Below are 24,088 nucleotides of genomic sequence, written 5' to 3' on the forward strand. Positions count from 1 at the left end.
AGAGTCACCCATTGGGGGAGATGGGCGGCATACAAGTCTGAAAATAAATAAATAAATAAAATATTGGATTATTTTTCAACGTAGGCTGGCAAATCATTTTGATTTTGCAGACCCCTGAGAGGATCTTGGAGGACCCCAGGGGTACATTGCTCTAGACACTGGCCACTCTGGTTCAACTAATGTTAGAGAGAATACTGCTTCTCGCACTCCATGTTCCACCCTCGTCTTTGGAAGACCTTGGCATGCTAATTTGCACACACTATTATTGGTTCTCTCCTGCCCAACCCTGGACAGCCTGACAACTGTCTCTCACCTCTCGCTCTCTGTGCTGGTAATATAGTGTGCAAGCATACACACCATACCCTTCATCTCTTGCTCTCTATGCATGCTGTTAAGTCTGTATGCAAGTGCGTACACAATGCTTGCCTGACTCTTGCTCTTTGGGCTGGCAACCTGGCACACATACCAGTTCTTGCCCTGTCACTGCAGGGCATTGTGGCCCCTCCCACAGTTCCCTGGGGTCACACCATGAAACTCAGGCACTCTGGGATTTCCGGTGGGAACATGGCAGCTTAGACCCTCTCCGTAACAGGGAGAGATGACACTGCAGCTGGATTGGTGGCTGGCAGCAAGTGCTGGCCACTCAATTTGCTCTGAATAAAGGAGGAAGTGAGGAAATTGACCCATTTGGTCTCTTGCCAGCTGTTCCTGGAAAGCTAATCGCAGAGACTGAAGCCTCTGTGAACCACTCTCAAGTCAAGCGGCTGGGAGGTGGGGGAACCATCTCCGTTCGCTGCTGTGATGCAGCCTTAATGGATACTAGAGCCGACCGATTCCCATTTCTGAAACACTTTGGCTTATAATTATTTTTCAGCTTAAGAGAAATTTTCCTTCACAACAGATAAGTAAACCTCTTGGGGCTTATCCTTATTTCTGGGACTATATTTTTAAATGAGAAATAGAGTTTTAAATTAAGCTGATTTAATTCACAAAAAGCTGGAGGAAAAGTGGAACTTAAAAGAGACTTAAAATTTACTCATAGTGAAAAAGGAAGATTTATTTGTTAAAAGTTTTTTTTTTCATGAAACTCCATCTGCAGCAACGAAGTTTGTCTTTTCTACGGGAAAGTTTTATGTTTTGTTCAGTTCTGTCTGCTGATTGGTGAGTCTTTAGAAAGAGAGCTAGACTGTAACTTGATTCCTATGTGATCCCTTTGAAGCGAGCACACACGCCTGCAATTTTAGCTTGAAAGGCACTAGAGGGCGTGAACTACAGTTTACTTTCATTTGTAACTAACTATATCTGGCTATACATTTTACTAGTCTAAACGGAAAGGGAAAAAAAGAAGAAGAAATGGCTAAAAGGGGTCCCTTGGAGCAGCCACTAGAAGGTAAAATAACTCCTCTAAGTCTACTCCAGTCAATGTTTGATGAACTAGGAGCTAGATTTAAATCCCTTGAAAAAAAGATAGAGGAAAGTGTGGATAAGATGATTAACTCTGGAAAAAAGGTGGAGACTGAACTGAATGTGGATTTGGAGCTCAAACCCAGGCACACTGAAGCACATTTCCCCCCCTTTGAATCCAAAGCACTGCACAGCCTAATATTAACAACCAGTTAGCAACCTAGAATAAAATGACTTCAAAGGTGACCAATAACCACCAGAAATATGTGAACCATTTGTTCTCAGCGAACAATCACCCTCAAATTGAAGCCCAGGATAATATGGTAAACCACACTTGGGCATATGGGATGGAGCAGGCCTCAGTTTAAATAGGCAGTTTTGCAGAAACTGACATAAGCTGGAAAAGTCTAGCTCTGGGCTTTTGCCTATGGATGCAAAGCAATAAACCGCAATATTGGGTCAACTCTCCAAGATGATTAAGAATGACAATTATACCTGCACTTCAATTTGCAGATCTTTGTCCAAAAGTGCTCTTTTCTTCAGTATTTCAGATTTTAGTTGCTCCTTATGTTTGAAGAGTAGAGCAGAGAGTTTTGAAGCATTCTGTTTACTGCGCTTTTGTTCCACACTCTCTTCCCGCTTTCGTTTCTTAGCCGCCTGCTTTTCTTCTTTATCTATCTTATCCAGAATATATTTCATGACTTGGTTGCACACTATCATTCTGGGGAAGAAAAACAAAGGGTGTAATTAAGTAGTAGTAATATGGGGGGGAAAAAAAAAAAGACCGACAACTACATTTGAGACAACATAATAATTATACTCCAAACAGCATAGTTCTCAACTGGGAATGATAGTCTTTTTACTAAAAGGTAGTACTTCTGAGCTTGCTCTCAGCTCATCATTACATGCTGATCTGTGCATCCTACAATATTAAGAAGGTAAAGAAAGCACTGCTGGATCAAATCAATGGTCCTTTTGGTTAGGTCCATTGCGCCTGAGGACACAAATTCCATAATTTAACTACAGACTGTGTCCATGGATGACCCTGAGTCAGGAGCATCAACTAGCAAGTTTGGTCTAGTTCTTGTTAACCAGTTGTTAAATTTTGTTCGGAAAAGCAGAGAATGGGAGAAGGATACATCAGACATACTGTATGTAGTGTTCCTTATTTATTTACAACTGGTCTTTCTCTTAGTTTTAAAAGCATATTGTATACCTTGCTGTCTTTTGCTGCTCCTGCTGCCTCAGCAAGTAGCAATTTAATCAGTTTGTCATTACTGCTCCACCGGGTAGCACAAAGAAGCCATGGACTGGAGCAAAATAAGCCTAATACCCAAGTCTGCGCCAAGCATGCAAGTGTGATTCAACTATTGCAACAACAACCCATTCGTAATAACTTCTTCTGGTGTCAATGGCATCCTGGGAAATGTAGTCCAAAGGCAGCTGGACTTCAAAAGGACAAGTTTCTTCCTTGGAATATGGTCTTCAATTTTTCCATTTATATCATCCCAGAAGAACTAGTTATTTTTCAGGAAGAACCAGTTAAAAAGCTTCTCAGGATGTCAGTGCATGCAAAAGACCCTGGAATGGGGTAAATTTTTCTCCAGGCAAAAAGGAAAGATCCCTTGGAAATAAAGGGCCCCTTTTCCAAACACCCTTCCTTAAAAATGGTCATGAGAAATAGGGTAATAAAAAATCAAGGTGGAAATGCAGAAATATGTAATTTTTTCACGTTTAGGATAGGTCCCTAACTTCCCCAATCTCATCTTTGCTTACATTTCTAGTCAGAAAGTTTGCACTGTTTAAATACCATTTCTGAATGGGAGTGCTTGTCAAGAAACAAAATTCAAATGAAGAGGGGGAGGGGGAGGAGATCCCTAGCTAGATCAGATCTAGGTTTCACATGCAAGATGCATGGCTAACCGGGCACAGTAAAAGTTTTCTTTAAAAAAATTAATACATTTATGCATAATGGCATAATGTGATGCTGCACATCTTCTTGATTTTTGTGTTATGGCCCTCAGGCTAATGGAACTACTCTTCATGCAATATTTGAGACAATCTGAGTTTAAGACTCCTGGTATATAGTAATCAAGCTGCTTAAAGTATTTTGATACATGAGCCAAGAAATCCACCAAGTACTTCTCCTTATCCCTGGCATCAAAAATAAACTAACTTCTAAACATTCAACAATTTGCTGTCCTTTCATCACACTGAAAAACTCCTTCCTACCGTGCCTGCTTTGCTCTGATATGTATGCACGTATATATGCACAATAACATTAAAAGAAAAAAGTTTTTCTGTATATACTGATTAAGAACAACAACATGCTGTATTTCTTGGGCTTTTTGGCATACTGCCCCTCCTCCAAATCTGCTGATTTACCCTAAAGCATTTTTAAAAAATCATTTAAGTAACTGTGGAAGAGGCTTCTGTATTGAAACAGCACATCGGTGCAAACAGAAAAAAACAGCTTAAAAAACTTCTGAATTCTCTAGTTTCCACTTCATCAAGGCTACACAATGCCCATCATGTGGATGGAGCATGGAAGCTTGCACATACACCAGATTACCCCATCCCAGGTGAGACTATGGAAAGGCAAGTTGCTGTAGGCAGCTCCACCAGAAGAGCAATGCTTGGATAGCTTGAGGAGCTGTCAGTCCTTAGTCTGTTAACCTTGGTGCCCAGCAGCTATTGACAGGAAGGAGCCTTAGATCTGACTTGGTTTTTTTACAGAGCTGCAAACTACAGACTGCTGCCCAAACTGCCCTCTTCCTATATATATATAAAAAAAACTTCTACTAAGGGAAACACTCAACACCCCCACCCTGATTTTTGTATCCCGCTGAAACAATAATAAATTCTGAAGGTTAATACTTGAGACATAACTCTTTTGACAATAGTACAGATGTTATATTTTTGGTTCAGTCTTGTTCTTGCGAACCAGTTGTTACATTTTCTGTGTTCTTCCTGAGGGATGCCAAGCTGGGTTGTAGTGCTGACCCTACACACCTGCTCTAGGCAGTCCAAATTTGGCACTTCCTGTGCCTCTTTTACATCTTGTATGTGTCTATATCTGCACATTCCTATGTTGGCAATCTCACCATCACGTGGCTGGTTGGGAGTCATTACAGATAATAATCGGAACTGGCTGTTACTTAATTTTAGGTAACACGCCTGCCCTGAATTCTAACATTGGGAGACACAGAAAAACACTTCTTTTCCTTCACCTCTTAGAAATATAGGCTTAGTTCTCAACTAACATTCTGAACCCATAAGATGACACATTTAATGGCAAAGGATGAGGGGGAAATTTTACTATGCCCTATGGCAGTAGCTTACACTCTAAAAATCTTTCCAAACAATAGGGAGGACCTTCTGCAATATGAGGGGGTGTGAGTGTGTGCATGTGTGTGTAGCATACAGGGCTGGAGGGAACAATGGGTGAAAATAATAACCACATTGCTCTTCTTCTAGGCAAAGTCTCTGCTGGATCAGAAGCCCCTTCCATTTCCATGTAGCATATGAGAACTCAGGATCCCACCCATTGTGGAAGCTACTGCAATTGGTGCTGCACTACCATATTTCACTGCAGCAGGAAACACTGGAAGACATATACAATTAATATCTGGCTAATAACAATTTGCCTTACCGTTGATTCTCTTCACGCTCAGCAGGAGTTAATGTCTTTTTCTGTTTTAAGTGCTCTATCACAGCATTGTGTTTCATTACCACCTTCAAGACAGGAAAAAAAATCCAATATATGAAAACTTCAGAGAGCAAGAAACAACAACCTGGGAAATCTGGGGACCTCTTTAAACCTACAAGTAACTCAAAACCTGAGCACCAGAGTGATTAAACTGAAAGTGGCCTTTAATTGTTCAGCCGCTGCAATTCAGACAAAAGGTATTTGCTTGCCTTCCTCTGAAGCAAAACTGAAGAGTTCCAAAAGGAGGAAGGAACAGGAGAGGTGGAATACTGGCTGCAGAGAAAAAGCAGGAAAAGAAGGACCAGAGCTGGGAGTATAACACATCCTTGCTTAGGAACAGAAAAATTAAAACAAAAACAAAGCTATCGAAGAAAGGAGCCTGACAGACAGAAATAAGAATGCTATGAGAAGATTTCTAGAGGGAAGACTATCTTAAAAAGCAGAAAAAATCAGTCTAGCTTAAGAGTTTAGGAAAGACGTTTGACCTAGGACCTAATCCACCATCATTCCTTTAATGTTTCAGGTCTCTCTCTGTCTTTAACTTGCTCCAAAATGTTCTTGATCTGCTTTCAGATAAAATAATGAGGGATTTGCCATGCTGTTTGAGATCATTATCATCGCAATTTCTGTTTCTTATTAGATTCTTATGTTCTTTCCTTCCACAGATTCTCAAGCTTCAAGAAAATCCCAAAGAAAATGAGGGAGAATCAAAGGAAGAAAAAACAGGAAGGAGTTCAGAAGCAAGGCATCACTGATGTCCTAGCGGTTGGAGTGAGATGGGAGGAGGGTTTTTTCCCCACAGAAGACTACAGACATATTTGATGGACCAGTCCCCTGTCTCCTGGAGCAAAGGTCAGGAACAACCTGTGCAAGGATACTTTCTTCTGCAGTAGGAAAAGTTAGATAATTTATGTGATATATTTTGTTCCTGAAAATATTTTAAATATTTGGCAATAGAATTTATCATACCTAGGATTTCTTCTCTAAATCTATCCTTAATATTCTACAGTTGAGGAAAAATGGGACAAAAGATGTCAGGATTGATAGTTTTACTCTGCTTTTACTATAACCTGAAAGTCCAAAATTGTAAAGGCCAAACACAGAGAACAGTTGAATACTGAGTGCAGTCCTGGTTAATCCAAGCTTTTTTCAATTCTGCTGTTTAATTTAGGATTGAAGGGAGCTTTCTCTTGCTGTTATTGTTCAATAACTCTGAAGCTATGTTAAAGAGATTTATATAGAATATCTCTTACTTTCACAAGAAGCAATATAAAAGGCACGTCACCAAGGATTTAATCCTCTAAAATTTACTGATTTGTCCTTATCATACTTAAACAAAAGAAAGATGAACCTGAATTTAGAATAAACCCTACCCAAAATGATAATTAAACAGAAAAAAACCCCCCTCATTTGTTTCTTTCTCAGCCAATCTAAGTTAATTCTCCCATTTTAAAAGTTAATTTTGGGGGTGAGGGAGAGATTCACTTTTGTTTCAGGTAAATATAATGATATGCCAACTGAGAAATAAAGTTTTGCTTTCCTTTGAAAACATTTTACCTGTTTTTGGATAATATCACTCTGATTAGAAGCCTGAAGGGAGTGTTCCCGTTTTATTTCAATATGCTGCTGTTTTTTCTTCTGCTGTTGCTCTCTGAGCTGCTGAACCCTTTGCAGTTGCTCTTGAACACTGGCTTGAACAGTTACTACATTCTGGATCTGATGTGTTTGCACCGAGCTGGCCTGCTGAATCTGAATTGGTAACTGGAGCTTAATCTGCTGAGACAGGCCACTTTGCTGAGCTTGAATCTGGGCCACCATATGGGACTGAAGCTGGGAAAACACTTGGACTTGCTGCTGAAGCTGCGGCACAGTAATGACCTTGGTCTGGGGGGGCTGAATCTGCAGCTGAGGGCGTGGAGACGGTACAGTGACTTGGTTGGCAGGCTGAGCAGGCGGCAAAGCTGGGAGTGACGTTGGGACCTGGGACTGCTGGGTCTGGATCTGCACTGAAGGATGTGGTTGGATCTGAACCTGTTGTGGGGCTGCGGTCTGTACCTGAGTTGGCTGGATCGTCTGTCCTTTGGGTGGAGTCTGCGGATGCGCAACTGGCTGGGACTGGTTCTGTGCTGGAGGTACAGGCTGCCCTTGTGCAGGGCTCTGGGGTGGGGGCTGAGCCACAGCTGGAGTTACAGTTGATGGTGTTCTTGGTGGCTGTGCTTCAGAGGTAACGGCTGGACTTGGAAGCGAAGGTGGAGCCTGAGCTTCTGGGGGCAGGAGGGGTTCAGCTGGAACTGGCGCCTGCGCAGTCTGCGTCTGGGCTGGCATCACAGTCTGAGCCGGACCACTTGGGGGCTGAGCTGGGAGCGGAGTCTGAGCAGGCTTGGGCTCAGCAGGTGGAAGCGCTGGCGTTGGCTGTGTTTGAGTCTGTGCAAGAGACGTTTGCCTCTGTTCTCCTGCAGCTGGGGAGATAAAAGAAGCCTCATATTCACAGCTGTAAAGAACAACTCCTTTGCCCTAAAAGCATTCATTACACATTACCCAGTGATCTGAAGCCTGAACCTTATTTTTTTAAAAAATTATAATTTAGCTTTATAAAGACCTCCCAACTTAGCACAGATTCTGGGCTGTGTACAATTAAAATCAATACAATACCTAAAAACAGAGAAAATAACATGACACAGAGTTAAAGTCACAGTGGAAACAACATACAATAACCAAGGCACTCCACACAGCAAATGGCACAACACCAGTCTACCCCAGAGCTTGGAGAAAAAGCCAAATGCCTAAAGATTAAGCAGGCACCATGATAGAGAAAGCGTGCTCCCTAGGTTTCATCAGATGGCCTTACTTAAGAGAGGGGACATGAAACATGCCCCCTATGTTGGATCTTATGGGGCAGGCAAAAATGATGGGAGACAGGCAGTCCCTCAGATACTCAGACCCTATGCCATGAATGGCTTTATAGGTGATAACCAGCACCCTGAATTGCACCCAAGCGCTTACTGGTAATCAGTGCAATTTGCATAGCATAGGTATTAGACTGGTGGACCAAAGTATGCTGATAACTGCTTACGGCACTGCATTCTGGATCAGTTATAACTTGCAAGTGGTCTTCAGGGACTTAATGTAAAGTATATTGCAATAATCCACATGTAAGGTGATCAAGGCATGCGTGATCATGAGACAAGATTCATGGTCCTGTTACCCCATTTGGAATCAACAACAGAAAATCACCAGCACCAGAGGAGCCAAGTATTCACAGCCACTTGGTCTTGTCAGGGTTGAATCTGAGCCTGTTCCTGCCCTTCCAGACCTGAACAGTCTCTAGATACTGGGTTATGATTTCAACAGCATCATCTGGGGCAACATATGCAGCTGAGTATCATCAGTATATTGATGGCACCTGACCCTACAGATGACATCACCCAATGGCTTCATGTAAATATTAAACAAGAGAATTGAGAGCATCAAATCCTGAGACATCTTGCAAAGCAGGGGCTTTGGTTCAGACCCTCTCCTAGTTGTCCACACTGACTGGAACCAGCCATGGAGAAAGGAGGAAAAGCACTGCAGTACCTTGCCTCCCACTCCCAGTCCACAAGAATGTCATGATCAATGATATTGAAGCTGCTATGAGATCAGAAAGAACTAGAGCAGCCGCATCACTCCTTTCCTGGCTCCACCAGAGGTCATCAACAAATGTGATCAATGCTGTTTCTGTAGTATGCTCTGTCCTGAAACCTTACAGAAACAGATCTAGATAATCTGTTTTCTCCAGAGCCCTCTGGAGCTGTAGTCTGACCATTTTCTTCTAAAAAGGGAAGGCTGGGGACTGAATGAAAATTGTCCAGAACTGTTGGATCCAGCAATTGCTTCTTGAGGAGGGGGATGCACCACTGCTTCTTTCAAGGCAGGCAGAACCTCCTCCTCTCTAAGGATAAATTTAGCACCACATAGATTTGTTTACACGTTACCTCCCAAGAGGCCTTAACCAGTCACAAGGGACATGGATCTAATAAACAAGTGGCCAGATCAACAGTCATGAGGTTCCTGTCCTGTTAAACAGGAGAGGTAAAATAATTAAATCCTAAGACAGCCCACAAACCAGGAGCTTTGGGTCAGACCTTTCCCTAGCTATCAACACTAACTGGAACCAGCCATGGAGAATGGAGGAAAACTATAAACTCTGCCTGCCCCATGTACAGCCTGCTCCTAGTTTCATATTTCCCTGAGCCCATCACCACTTGGGTAGTAATGCCTGCCCTATGTCAGTTCCCCTGCCCCCCATCCCTATCTCCTGCCCCCAAGACCCAGAAACATCTTCAGCAAACTATCAACCACCTTCAGTCACCATCAATCACAGCCACTCCCCCTACTGCTTCTGCTGTAGCGCAATCAGTAGGATCAGGGCAGCCAGGTTCTCATAAAGGCTGCTCAACACATTCACTCCCATCCTACACAGGGCAACTGCAGGGCTCAGGTGAGTCTGATACACCTCCACCCAACCCAGTTTCTGCTACTCCAGCTCCTCACCACGACACCACAAATAATCTCTGCTGACTGAGAGACCAATCTGCTTCATCTGCAAGCCTTCATGTCACGCAACTCCTCTCAGTCAGTTGCGCTGCCTGAAATAACAGGATTTTGAGTAGGCCCTCAAAACTGTCACTGCAATGAGCTGAGACACCACCTCTTCAACCGAGATGGAAATGCACTGAATAAAGCCAAGATGTCTACACAAAGGCCCATTCCTCTGCCACTGGAAAGGTTCAAATCATTTCTCCCACTCCTCCACAGTGCATCATCCCATTCTTTCTCTGCTCATATCTGAAACCTGCACTCCCAACTAGAGTGCAGACTAGCATCACAACACAAAGTCCATCCAAGTGCTCCCAAAACAAAAACAACAAAAAAGAAGCCTACAGAAACTAATTTTTCTCATGCCCAGCACAGACACTGAACTTTCTCCCAACCACCACCTTGGGAAAAAAATGAGCATTTTTTAGCTTGTATGAAAATTCTGAATTACTTTTTTTGTGTGTGTTAAATATAAAAAGTATACCTGATGTTGAGGTGGAAACTGTTGTGGAAGTAGTGCTAGCTGCTGTAGCTGCTGTTGATAATGGGGTGAAAAGAAAGCGCTGAATGGTACCATTTGGCATAGCGGCTTGCATCAGTTGCTGACCTGGACCTGGGATTACTGTCACACCTTGTGGAATCAACTGCAACTGTCCAGTTGTTTGACCCTGTCCCTGAATTACTACAGTTAATCCCTGACTGCCACCCTAAGAAGAGAGACAAAAAAATAAATAAAGCAAAAGTTATTAATATCAGTAAAAGATCCAGGTCTGCATTATGTTCTGAACTGCAAACCAGTGAGGGTTAGTACGGACATTGCAATCTGTACTGTCTATAATATATATGTTTTCTAAAAGGATAAAATTTCCCGAAAAGAAAAATAAATTTTCATGGCATTAATCCATGAAAATTTAAAATAGAAAAGTTTGATAATCTGATGTGAATCTCTCAACATTGCACAACTTGCATTTTAAGCACCCAAATATACTGAAGACTATGCATATATATGCAAAGAGCAGAGAATTAAAACTACAGAAGATGAAAAATATATCTGAAAGGAAGATAAAATTTGCAAGCACTTTTGCAGTTTCCCTATGTAATACAATTTAGCATTTGAAAGGAGCTACAGTTTTTTTCTGAATACAGTATGTTGGTTCCAACAGCAGGGCAACTAGAGCTCCTCAAACCCCATTTTGCAGCTCCTGGAGACCCTGGGACTGGGTTGCTGAAATTCAGTGGTACCTCACTGAACACTGAGTTCTCTCTGCCTGAGGCAGTCCTTGATAAAGGCGTATTTTTGGGGTGCTCATTGTGATCTTTTGCTCATTATATGACTCCCCTTATCCCAAATCATGATTGCTTACCTGTCCTTGTGTGAGCTGCGTGAGCTGCGCCATGGTAAGCTTCACCTGTCCCTGTTGAGGCCGAGGAGGATGTGGCGGAGTGGCTTGTGACTGCATGTGCTGTGAAGGTATTCCTGGAGTTGTTGCCACCTTCTGACTGGTAGAAACTGTAGTAGGACTAGACACTGCTGTTGACACAGGCTGACCTCTGATGATCTGTGTGACCACTTGTTGTGTTTGGCCTGTATTGACATATCACAGGATTGTACAATCCTTTGGCCAAGAACTCTTATTAAAAAAATTAACCCACCCAGTCATCAAAAAACTGTATTTTTTCTTCTCAAATAGCAAGATCCATTAACCAGAAAAACCAACAATACACTGTTTAGCAGAATCAGAGCTGGTTTCTTCAAAGGACTGAATATAGTTTATATTGTTACACAGTAAATAGTATTCTGATGCATTAACATACTGAATGCAATTGTTTATAGGACAGAATGTACAGAAATGTTCAATTTATTCTGACACTCCAAGGGGACTTTGGAATTGTGTATCTCAAACACACCTTCCAATGCTACATGGCAAATGCTTTTGAAACAGTAGAGATTTTTAACAACCTTTTGTGATTGATGTTAACTATTCAAAAAGAAACAAAGATTGTACTAGCATGAGTCCTTTGCCTGAGCAGCACTTTTGATCCCAGCTAAAGTATTTATCATATATTTGATTCAAACAGAAAAAAAGGAACTATGTTTTGCAAAATGCAACATGCCATTTAATTTTTAGTACTGTTAAAAGTGACTGAATCTAAAGCTATTAAATGTTATCAATGATTTAAATACAAACCCTTCAACCTGGACACGTTTGAATAAGTGTGAACGATACAGAACAAAATTCAAAATGGAGAAACAAACCACAACCTGCCTACACTGGAAATCATTAAAAAGAAAATTAACTTACTGGTTGGAATAACACCCTGCTGTACTACTACAGGTGTTCGGATGATGGTCTTTCCTAGAGCTGACTGCTGAAGAGGTGCTCTTATGACCGTCATTCCAGGCCGAAGAGGTGTTCCAGGCATTACCTATACAAAATTCAAACAAACTGTTCAACTTTTTCTTATACTGCAAAGAACAGCAGATATGCAAAAAAGTAACTTATATACAGATTAAAGGTTGTCTAAAGATACTAAACAAAGCTTTGAAGATAAAACACTCTTCACAAAAGCCATAAGAAAGCTTTTTGAAAAGCAAACTGCATTTTTTTTCTATTTAAGCCACTGTTCTTTTGTTCATCCCCCTAACATTTTTTTTCATATAACTTTATTCAACAGTAGCAGTAGCAGCATCTCCCCTGAAAACCTGAGTCATTTTTTGGTAAAAGAAACACAACTAACATATTCTCAGACATTTCGTATCTGAGTAGAGCAATGGATATAGGTTATTTTGACACAGTGATATCTGAACCATATAACAACCAGAATTGCCAGTCAGTATGGCCCTTGTTCAACTGAAGAGTATTCACCAGGTTGCCTTATAGACCTATTGCTTTACATATGCACATATTTAACAGAAAATTAATCCAGTTTAACTAGCCTACCACAGAAGTACAGTTTCTGGTCCTGAAATATCAAGAAAATGTAGTGATGGTGTTGTCCTTAGCAATAGTGTACTTCACAAATGCAACATTCTTAACACATATGAGAGCAAGTATAGTATACTGGGTAAAATGTAGCATCAGGGAGTCCCTCATTCAAAGCTCCATTCTGTCCTGTAAGCTCACTGGATGACTTGGAGCCCAAAACTATCTCTCAGCCCAATCTATCATACAACGTAGACATACCATGTAGGTCACCATGAGCTCCCAGAAGACAGGATTTCAATGCATTACAGTAATAATTAAAAAATAAAAATTGGAATCATCCTAAAGTCACCCAAATAAGTCCTGTATTATCCTAATAAAAGAGTTAAACTTACTTGTGAAGCACTTGTCGTACATACAGTCCCTGTATTATTTGGCCTAATAGTTACAGTTGCTGTCCTTGGCTGGAATGAAGTAAATGTTTGTTGGTTTGCTCCAGTTGTTGATGGAATGATGCCCAACACTTTTTGTTGCACCTGAACTACGCCTATTGGGAGAGCAATGTATTTATTTAAAAGCACTGCCAAGTCAAAAGATAACACACTCATTCTTTAGAATGTTACAGTGGTGGATTTTTAAAAGATTCAAATTTTTTAAAAATTCGCATAAGAATCTTGACAAATGACATGGATTAGACTTGGGAACTAAATAATATTTTGGCTGAACAAATCTATTCTGCATTCATAATGCTGGGGCTCTGAACAGTGAAGACAAGCATTTAACTCAAAAATAGTGGACAATAACTAAACTTGATTTCATTTTATTTATGCCTAAAGATAGTAAAAATTAAATATAGTGAATATGATTATTCTCCAGTAATATATTTAATAACAAACCCCTTCCTCCATCAGATTAAAAATTACAACCTGGGCCCTAAGTCTGCTACTAGCTTCCTTTAGCATGGATAACCTGTATATTGACACTGATTTTAAACACTATGTGTCTCACTTCAGACTCTGAAAGACAATTGCATAGAGATTTATGGATACCAGTGTGAACAAATGCCAATCAGAGAAATTAAAACAGAGAAATTATAAACAAATCCCAAGTAATCTTCTCTAAAAAAAGATCATAGACGATTTACTAGGAAACCCCGAATAAAAAAGAATTCAACTTTTCATGACATTTTCCTACCTCCTTGAGTAGCTGGAACATTAACAGCAACTATTTTGCTATTTGCAGGAAGAGGCAGCTTTGTAATCACTTTGCCCGCCATGGTTACTGGACTGCTGGCAATCTGGAAAGTCTGACCACTGCTAGAAATGGTGGTTGCTGATGTAGCAGCTGTGCTTGTGGCTAATAAACCAGAAATGGGGGCAAAACAAAACAAAACAAAATCCAATGTAGATGTACATATTTCTTTGACAATCAGCTAACATCAATCAATCAATCAATCAATCAATCAATCAATCACAGTAACAACAACATTTGTATTTCACTTTTTTGTCTAGACTATAACATCATTATATAGAGTGGCTGTATTTACTTGGGCTTTTAAATACACAGTCCTCATTAAAGAAAGGCTAAAGAATCTTTTTTATTTAGAGTTGGAGGGCAAAACCGAGTTTTATAAAACTATGAATGTGGTAATGCATACAAACATTTTAAATATTTATTATAACATTTAAATTCATCCAGTAAACCTTTAAACTAATTTAAATACAAATTCTTCATGGGGGGGGGAGTTGTTGGAACAAAAAGCTCCTCACTCATGTCCCGACTGTTCTATAAGCTAACAGTCAGGTGAAGCTTACAAGTATGCAAAAGAAGATAGCTTTCCCCCCAAATAATTTTCCCTATGAACGGAGGAAGGGTCATCCTATATTTTTTTAGAATATGGTAACAGAGGAAGGTGTTACTGAAAGTAAGCAACTGTGCAGGAGGAGCAAATAATGAAAGCAAGTACATAAGGCAGGAGAGAAGATGAAACTGTCACCTTACTTCACAGGGAATGAGACAAGCGCCCCATCCCCACCCTCCTTTTGTTGTCTGCCATATGCAGAGGATGAATCTGCAAGGTGGAGCCTCTCTATCCATGGAGACACTCCCTCTGTGAACGTGGACTCAGGAAAAGCATGCTCCTCAACCAGTGGACAGAATCTCCATTACAGACCCTCACCCTCCACACATGGAGGAAAGGGAGAATGAGATGCCTTGCAACAGGAGCCACTGAAGTCTGTGGGGCTTACAACAGAATCCGCATGCACAACTTCCCTTGCGTTTTGCTGCTCATCACAAAGGATCCATTTCATTGTTGCAAAAAGAAGGGGGGAAAACCTCATTATCCCAAGGATTGTTTCCACAGTTTCTATCCCAAGTAAGGTGACAGAAGCTGGGCTGAACAGATATACCCTCAGCGTTCCTATGCACAAGTAAGAGGTATTAAACCCAATGAGAAAGTAAGCACTCATAGCTGTATGTTTGCTGAGCCCAGAATTCTACAAAGAATCTCCTTCCCTGTAGGGGTGTGTATGTGTGAAAGTAGTTTGCGCACGGGAGAATGTATCTGTGTATATGAAAACAGAGGGTTACATTATTGTACAGGCAATTAATTTAAAGCAATAGATGATAATTTTGTTAATTTTTCCTGGACCCATGCTTTTTTGCCGTATGGCCTCTGGGTGGCCATACATAACATAATATTTGCATAAGATGGGTCACAAGCACATATTTGCTGAGGTTGGTTTTATTGGAAGTTGACAACATTATCTGACAAGATAAGGAAGTTGGAAGTTTAACAGGATTTTGCTGTGTATGTAAATTTTCCCTCTCTAATCTATCTATATGGGAAAAGATCATACTAAATTTACAGTCTGCTTATTTGGAATAAACATGATGCTGCTTCTTATAAAGTCAAAGCAATAGCATCTACATACAAAAAGGGGAGAATTTCTAAAACAGCCCGAAGAACACTGAACACTTATAGTCACCATGGAATGTGTTACATCTGTTTTAAGAGAAACAAAAAAATAAACAGAAGGTGGATCAGTGGGATGTTCTGGACAGAAGAGTTCCACAGTTCTGTTCAATGGGGGAATACACATATGTTCTACACATAAGAAAAGGTATTAGGAATGGGCATTCCACTACCGCCTTCCTCCTCTCAAGTGCCCTCTATATTTGGGAGGTTGGGAAACATGACAGAGAGAGACTAAGCCAATTGATCTGCATTTCTCCTACCTGTGTGAGAAAAGCTTGCAAAAGTTTGAATAGGGATAAAAGTTGTGCAGATCTCTTTTTTAAAGGGCTATTAACCAGGATACTTACTTGGCATCTAAAATCCTGGTGACAGTGTATACTTTTAAGTACCAGAAACTGGAGGACCCTTCTGTTTATCCTCACTGGTCCCTGCTTTGACTTTCCTAGAGATACAATGCTATATCACAAGGTGACAAATCACTTGGCTACATGGGCCTCAGCTTGACCCAACAAGGCAATTTTTAGGCTCTTGTAAACAGTATACAAACACATCATACTGACAAAATGCACTGCTAGCATACACAATTACGGAATCTGTTTTCTGAAGAACACTCCAATTAGGCTTAAGTATTCCAGGACACAGCCTGCACCAATCACATGATCACCTTCAGGACAGATAGCACAAAGGTTCTGCTTTTCAGCTGACATCTCCAGGAGAAGCTGTGTACAAGGACATGCACAAGGAGCTTTCTGAGCCACATTGTTCAAATGACAGCAATGACAGATTATGCAAACAACAACTCTCTTAGCTGCAACCTCCTCAGCAGCTACCTGTAACCCTAAAGACCATAGCTAGTGTTCCCCAGTATATGAGTGGACTCCAATATTATAAATAAAAAGCTGTTTTTAAAGTTCCAAGTTAAAACACCCATAGAGAGTATATTTTAACTAACTTGTTTACCTGTTGAAGGCTGGCCTTGTTTAACCCAGGTAGCAAAAGTCTGATGGAAATTCTTGTTCTGCTGGAATGTTACTGTAGCTGGAGATCCCACCTTGGTGGCAAGCACTACTTTGGCTCCGCTGGGCATGGAGCGTGGTAATGGGCCCACTACAACTTTCTGAGGAGTGGAAACTGTGGTCACAGTACTGTTAGTTGTAGTAGCTGTAGTGGCTCCACACACAACAGGCACCTGCTTCTGTTGTTCCAGTCGCTTCTAAGAGAGTTAAACATCATGATATCACAAAGAACAGCTTCCATTCATCTGCACAACTGTACCATCATTCTCATCACAGAATACAAGGGTGGGCAACGTTTGTAATCAAGAGATGCACCTGGGGGAGGGGGAAGCGAGGTCATATCACTCGTATGGGCAAAATGGGGGGTGTTTTTGTTTCTAACTGTGGTTTGGTGATTTTAAGGTTTACTTCTGTAGTTTTCATCTGTTTTTATCACGTCAAAATATCAGGAAACTGTACCATCAAGCTTTCAGCAATCATACCAAGATGGTCCCAAGAATCAGAAAAGGCAGACTTAAGATCTGGACTAGAAGTTGCCCATCCCTGACACAGTCCATGTATATTAAGGCTAAATTTCATGCACATTTTTTGGAACCAAGCACTATTAAATACAACTGGACAACTATGTAAATATGCAAATACAACTATGTAAATGTGCAGAAGATAAGCCTACTTACATGACCCTTCAGGATATCCCAGTAATTTGAGATAAAGTATTTTTTTTTTAAAGAAATAGGCCAACTGTAATGGATACAGCCATTACAAGTTGCAAAAGTCTAAGCATTAGAACAGAGAAGCTATTATCCACCGAAGCCCTGACCATATGAAAGTTATAAAATAGCAGCTAAGAAACTGAACTACAAAGAATATCCCTAGAGCCCCTTGTTTGCTATAAGCTTAATTGGTAGCATTTCTCTAACTTGGCAGTTTGAAACTCGCATTTTTGTAGCACTGCTGAAAAGTGCTTTGGGATGGTATTCATGAAAAGCAATAAATATTTCCATTAGTTAGTTAATTTTGGCCTGCCTGAGATCATAGAATGCATACGTGTGCTTTCTGTCAAAGGGTCTCCAAACCTTGAAAGCAAATTTTCAGCAGCAGTCAAGGTTGTTAGGGTTGGGAAGCCCTGGCCAGTATTTCAGAAGTTCTTCCTACAATCCCTGCCTCTCTTCCTCTTGTGTACAGTTCCCCCACTTACCACTTGCCAAGAAGGAGCACTAGCACCGATTTAGTAGCTTTCTAGGGAAGAGTGGATGAGGAAAGACAGGACCTCTATTGACTCTGAAGGGTCCTCTTTTGCATGGACTGCAAGTATCCCGCTCTAGTGGCACCTTTTACTTGAGAGGGGAGAATTCCTCCACAGAACATCCAATTCACCAGATTCCACAATATGGTGGCTCTGGATCCAAACCATTGTATATGCAGTGTTTGGAACACTCTATGAAGTCTTTATTATGAATGTGAAAGTAAAATATTTAAGCATTGAATTGGAAGTGCTTTTGTTTTAAATGCTGGAGTCAGATTCTTTAAAAAAACCCTTGTTTGATACTACTTTTTTTCAACACAACAGAGCCTACAGTTATTATGTAAGATTTCAAACAGGTAATATTATTTTATTGTATACTACAGGCACTTTGGATAAAGCTGCAGCTTTAGGTAGCTGAGATGACAGAGGTCTGGTCTTATAAGGTTATCAGTTTGAACCTATGAATCCTGAAGAAGTTGACACAATTCTCTGTGCTGTTAGTCACTTGGGGACTGGACCCTTCCACTACCTGGCTAGAGAAAACTGCCACAGAGATTACAGAAGGATGGGTTTGTAAATGGTGATCACATCCACGAGGGAAAGGCATTCCCCTCCCACTGTAAAAGACATGGCACACTCCCTCCTAAAGAAGCCATCACTTGACCCAACTGTTTCAGACAACTGTTGTTCTGGCTCCAATCTTTAGGGAACATTGCTAAGAATCTGCAATTAGCTAAAGAGACTCCTGAAATGAAATGGGTTATCTGAATCTCTCTGTCAGGATTCAGGCCCAGGTATTGAACAGAAACAGCACAGCTTGCCTCACCAGTCAGTATGAGATGAGGTTTCATCAATAAGCAGACAATAGCCCATTATGCATCTCTACCCCTGGCTGGACAAGAGATGTAGCAAAATTCCTGACCTGGTGCCTACTAGGAACTGGACAGGAAAAAATAGGTTCAGACTCAACCTTAGGAAGATGTAGTGGCTGTGTATTAGAAAGCTAACAATCCAGGAACAATCTAGCACCACTTTTGGATGGAGGTTGTGCTGCCCCAGAGAGAGCTGACTTGGGAGTCCGAGGAACCTTCCTAGACTCACACCTCCTACTTCAACAGCAGGTAAAGACAATAGCCAGGACTTTTGAACAATTATAGTTGATGCATCAACTGCAGCCATTCTTGAACCAGGAAGCATAGTGCACATTCAGTCCTGACCTTGTCATCATGTACCTGGATTACTGCAATGATTTCTACAAAGGGCTGCCCATGAAGACCATCTGGAAACTCAGGGCCTTGATATCTTTGAAACTGCCAGCTCCAGATTAACTCTGTCCATCCAGGAAGAGCTGGGAGAGAAGGCTTCTAAGGGTGTCTTTTACAAGGAAATGCCATCTACAGGGACCCTGCAGTTGAGATTTTTCAGTGTCCCTTGTTTGGAACAACTTGCTCCTGATATCAGGACAACCCCCTCCCTTTTGGATTTCTGAAGAGATCTGAAAACACAGCTTCTCGGGAAAACATCTGGGGACAATGAGAATTTCTTTTCCTTGGATGGTGCGCTCAAGGGAGGTTTATTGTTTGAGGCAACAGCTGGCACAAATCTGAACACTTTATCTTTCTTTTAATATTTTTAATGTAATATAATAATCATTGATCAAGCTGACTTACTAATGTATTATTTAGATTATTATGATTTTGTCTTAATGTTGTTGTTGCTTGATGTAAGCCACTGAGAGCAATTGGGAATTAAATGGCATACAAATCATAGCAAGCAAGCAAATAAATACATTTCACAACACTTTATAGATCAATTTTGTAAATAAATGTAAAGAGTTCTGAAAATCTGGTGTAATTTTTCTGTGTTTATATGCATGCAAGAATATCTATACTCCCCTAATATTGAGTAGTTTCTGACACCTTAAATCTTTTATTGTATTAATAAGAATAGATGGTTGTATTTGTGTTGCTATACAGGTAGTCCTTGACCTATGGCCATTCGTTCAGTGACCATTCAAAGTTACAACGGCACTGAACAAAGGAACTTAGACTGGTCCCCAGAGTTATGGCTGTTGCAACACCCCAGCAGTCACGTGATCAAAATTCAGGTGCATAGCAGCCCACCCACACTTACAATCGCAAGAGCACTTCAACTCCCCCCACCCATCTCCCCACCATCTATGCCCTTTTGGCCCCCTCCACTCCGCAGCCCCTGCCACCACAGCTGACCTTCACTGTCTTCTTGCTCCCACTGCTGACTAAGCATGCCTGGCCTGGCTCTTCATGAGGCAGCTGCTGGCCAAACAAGACTTTCTTCCCCAGGTTGCATATGGTGGTTTCCTCATGAGACCTGAGGAAGATGGCCTCACTTGGCCAGCAGCTGCCTCATGAAGAGCCAGGCCAGCAGCAGGCGCAAGAAGATGGCAAAGGTCAGCTGGGGTGGCAGAGTGCAGGGCAGCAAGGGCTTTGGAGTATAGACCAGCAAGGATAGCTGGGATTCCTGGGGCAGCTGCTTTGCGCTGCGCTGCTGGGACTTCCTGGGGTAGCAGTGGGAGCCAGGAAGCCCATTTGTGCCATGCTGCTGGGCTGGGCCAGGTTGGGCTTCGTGCGGCACAGAGGAGCTTCCTGGTGTGCTGTGGCTCTGTGGCTTTTTACTTTTTGTTGGGGCTGGGCTCCACATGGCACAAAGGGGCTTCCTGGCATACTGCGGCTCTGGGGCTTTTTGCTGGGGCTGGGCTCTGTGTGGTGAAAGGGACTTCCTAGCATGCCATGGATCTGGGGCTTTTTATTTTTTGCTGGGGCTGGGCTCTGCATGGCGCAAAGGGGCTTCCTGGCGTGCTGTGGCTCTGGGAATTTTTGCTGGGGCCGAGCTCCGTGTGGCACAAAGGGGCTTCCTGGTGTGCTGTGGCTCTGGGGCTTTTTACTTTTTGCTGGGGCTCGGCTCCACATGGCACAAAGGGGCTTCCTGGCGTGCTGCAGCTCTGGGGCTTTTTGCTTTTGCAAAAAGTTTGCAGCCTCAGAGCCACGGTGTGCCAAGAAGCCCGTGAGCCACAGCGTATTCTTTCCCTGACAAATGCACTGCAGGACCCCCTCCCCCAACTCATGCACAGCCTGGGCCAGCCCTCCCCCACCCCTCCACAGCACCACCATGCTCCTTACCTGGGACTCCTGCGTCTTCCCGCTTAACGACCTGCATGTCTTGGGGTTACAACAGCACCTGGGACTGCCTGGATTACCGTTGCTAAGCAATGCGATCACATGATATTGCACTTTATGACCACATTGCTAAGCAACAGAAATTCCAGTCCCAATTGTGGTCGCAAGTTGAGGACTACCTGTACTGTAATATATAACTAAAAAGTTGGTATGGAATAGCATTTCTGCTAGAGAAGTAAGGACTGAACACTTTTCTAAGTGTTTAAAATAAAGAGAACTGTTTTATGAAATATCATACTTGTCAATAAAGCATATGAAAAGAAGGGGTTCTGGTTAGTCTTTCTCTGATTCTTTTTCTCATTTTGCTTTTGCTATTATTGCTTGTTTTGTTCATGAATACCAAACCCAGCAACATATGTTTGGTTTTATTTTATATTAATACATAAGCTGACTTGAGTGAGCATTTTGCTTGGAAAAGCAGATGGAAATAACATAAAGAATCAATGACAGGTAAAAGGTAAAGCAACTGTTAAAAAGAAATTTAGGAAAATTACAGAGTTAACTACTAGACATATGTCATCCTTGTGTGCATGTCTCATTCACAGCAGATTAATTCTATATCAATGGGTATATAAATATTTCTAACTAAGAATTCCATTTCCATTCCAACATGGAAGTGTTTCTGATTGTGTACTTGGTAGAATGCCAAAAATTACATTCACTAGATATCCTGTCAACATCTACCTTAATAGCTTTGCAACAGAAATTTGAAGAGGCATACAACCCTGAGGAAAAGCCACCGCATTCCACATGATGTGTAATGTAAGTAGCACAATAAATGACAAAAATCTGATATACCAATTTTAGATTTCCACTAGGGATTTTCATATTTTTACTCATATGAAAATGTTTAAGGAAGACACACTTCCATGCTAATTTGCTAATTGTACACAAATGCAAACAATTTAAACTTTAACAGGTGGGACTTCTAAAAGGCTACCCCACCTGCTGGGCAGCCAATCGTTGTTGTTTGAGTTGAGCCTCCATTTGAGCCTTGAATTCCTCTGCCTTCTTCTGTTCACTAACCTTAGCCTGTTGTTCAACTGCCTGTGCCTTTTCCTTCTCCACCCTGCAAAAGAGAGGTATAGAAAATTAATACTGGCCACTATAAAGGAATTACAACATTTTTATACGAAGGGAACTGGTTTCCAGGTTATTAGTAAGCTGCATCTAAGTTCCTGAAATTTTCCAATGTCAATATGCTCTACTTCATAAATAATTCTTCCTTTTGAAATATTTTATGAGTTCTTAGACCTGGTCCTCTGCAAGACTAGAGGAAACTGGGATCTAATGAACACTTCCTGCTGGGAAAAAAAACAGAACGTCTGTCTCATTACATTTTCCCTATGCAGAATCCAATCCCTCTTCCTATGTGATTCCAGTGAGAAGAGAATTGGAGAATTCCATTCATATCCTTTGGCACCAACTGCTGACCACCTCTGAATTTAATTCAAGAAATTTCAGATCTCTGATTTGCCTGCTGCTTAAACCAAGCATTGGCTGAACTATTTTAATGTCTAGATGAAACAATTTGACAACAAACCTTCTATGGATGATATACCTTTAGTGAGTGAAGTAGGGGGTCAAAGCAGCTGACTTAAAAACTTAAAGAAGAACCTAAAAAGCTCTGAAGAAAGGTGTCCAAAGTAGTCAATTGAGTGAGTCAGAGGAAAGCAGCTGAGCATTCTTCAGAGGCTTAAAGTACCAATTCTGATTAGCACCAGCTGATATTGTTATTATGGTAGGACTTACGGAACTCACAGTACAACAAATTTAGAAGGCACAAATTTGATTGCCTTGTGCTAGAATAAGCACAGCAACTCCTAAAGGAAGCACAAAGTGGAGAAGGAAATGGAGACAGAGAAAGCCATAGGATATAAAAACACAAAATGCTATCATCATGATGAGATAAATGGAAAGGGTAAAGACACTGAAATTTGGAAAGTTTCTACTTTTCAAAGTTAGTATTTTCTTGAGTACAAAGAAGTAGAAAAGGAAACCTGGGGAAACTAAACAAGATTTTGGACCTGGGTAGAATTACCAGAAAGCTGGGTATGAAAGAAAGAAAACCCAATACGAAATCTAGGAAGATAATGGCTATACTAAAGAATTAAAGAAATGAAAAAATAGGAAACAAAAGGGATTGTAAAGTTTAATTAACTGGAATCAGTTTAACAGCCTCAACATCTATTTTTTTAGCATTACATTCACTGAAATGAAGAAACAATGGTATCAAGAAGTTTTTTTCTGTTTGTATTTCCTGCACTTACAGTTCTACGATTTTTCTGAGATTTCAGTTTGTTTGTTAAACCAATTAGCATAACTTGAATACACCTAAATATGTACCTCAGTAAAGCTAAAACAGATTTCAAATGTCAGTTTACCTTTCAGAAAACGCTTTTATCTCCCATAATTCCAATTCCTCCTCCGCTACCCAGGTTTCAATTATGACTGGTCCTGTTTGCTTTGGTGTTTCTGGCCTTTTAGGCCTCAATGCACTTGATCTAAGGCCTTTCCTCTGAGGGGTTGGAGTTTCTGACAAAAAAGCAACATCAATCAATGTTCAGTTAAATATCAGTATGAACACACATCATGTGTGTCTCTTTAAGTTATTTGTGCATTTTATACACATATTTACCTTTTGGGGCCTCTGGAACACCAATAGGGCAAATAATTTTCCGTATGCAGTACTCTGATCGAATCCCATATGGTCCAACATCTCTCCGTTTGATTATTTCTGTCGTCGTAATTTCCATTTCTGATGTTTCTACAAACATATTTCAACATTCATTCACTAACTTAAAAAGAACTTACCACAAATGTTAGCTGAAATTCTGGAGTTTCAGTTTAAAAACTGCACATATAGTTTGTCTTAGCATAAGTACAAAAAAACGAAAAACCCACTGGCACTTTGAATTTAACTTTTGTTATTAGTATAATTAAGAAAAGTTTTAAGCCATTGTGTAATATGTCAGGATACTCTTTAAAAATCTGTAACATGAAGCTTAAGTTACCG

General features: G+C 41.0%; 1 protein-coding gene across 5 annotated transcripts in view; it reads right to left on the reverse strand.

Moving 5' to 3' along the window:
- The window catches only part of BPTF (bromodomain PHD finger transcription factor), a 91,957-nt gene that overhangs the window by 14,572 nt on the left and 53,297 nt on the right, over positions 1-24,088 (reverse strand). For 2 of the 5 annotated variants that reach the window (XM_088138271.1, XM_025168139.2), the window contains exons 15-26: positions 23,711-23,839; positions 23,457-23,607; positions 22,099-22,141; positions 16,556-16,808; positions 13,810-13,971; positions 13,011-13,162; positions 11,995-12,118; positions 11,056-11,276; positions 10,176-10,398; positions 6,671-7,572; positions 5,057-5,139; positions 1,900-2,125 (exon numbers count right to left, since the gene is read on the reverse strand). In XM_088138271.1, the coding sequence (XP_087994397.1) occupies positions 1,900-2,125; positions 5,057-5,139; positions 6,671-7,572; positions 10,176-10,398; positions 11,056-11,276; positions 11,995-12,118; positions 13,011-13,162; positions 13,810-13,971; positions 16,556-16,808; positions 22,099-22,141; positions 23,457-23,607; positions 23,711-23,839 (2,669 nt within the window). Of the gene's footprint in view, positions 1-1,899; positions 2,126-5,056; positions 5,140-6,670; positions 7,573-10,175; positions 10,399-11,055; positions 11,277-11,994; positions 12,119-13,010; positions 13,163-13,809; positions 13,972-16,555; positions 16,809-22,017; positions 22,142-23,456; positions 23,608-23,710; positions 23,840-24,088 lie in introns of all 5 variants that reach the window. The other 3 variants (XM_025168140.2, XM_088138270.1, XM_025168141.2) reach the window with 2 other exon arrangements.

The sequence above is a fragment of the Python bivittatus genome, unplaced genomic scaffold, assembly GCF_059951505.1.
Source record: "Python bivittatus isolate LINGU-HERP-01145 unplaced genomic scaffold, Pbiv_v1 ctg000220_np1212, whole genome shotgun sequence".
NCBI lineage: Eukaryota > Metazoa > Chordata > Lepidosauria > Squamata > Pythonidae > Python > Python bivittatus.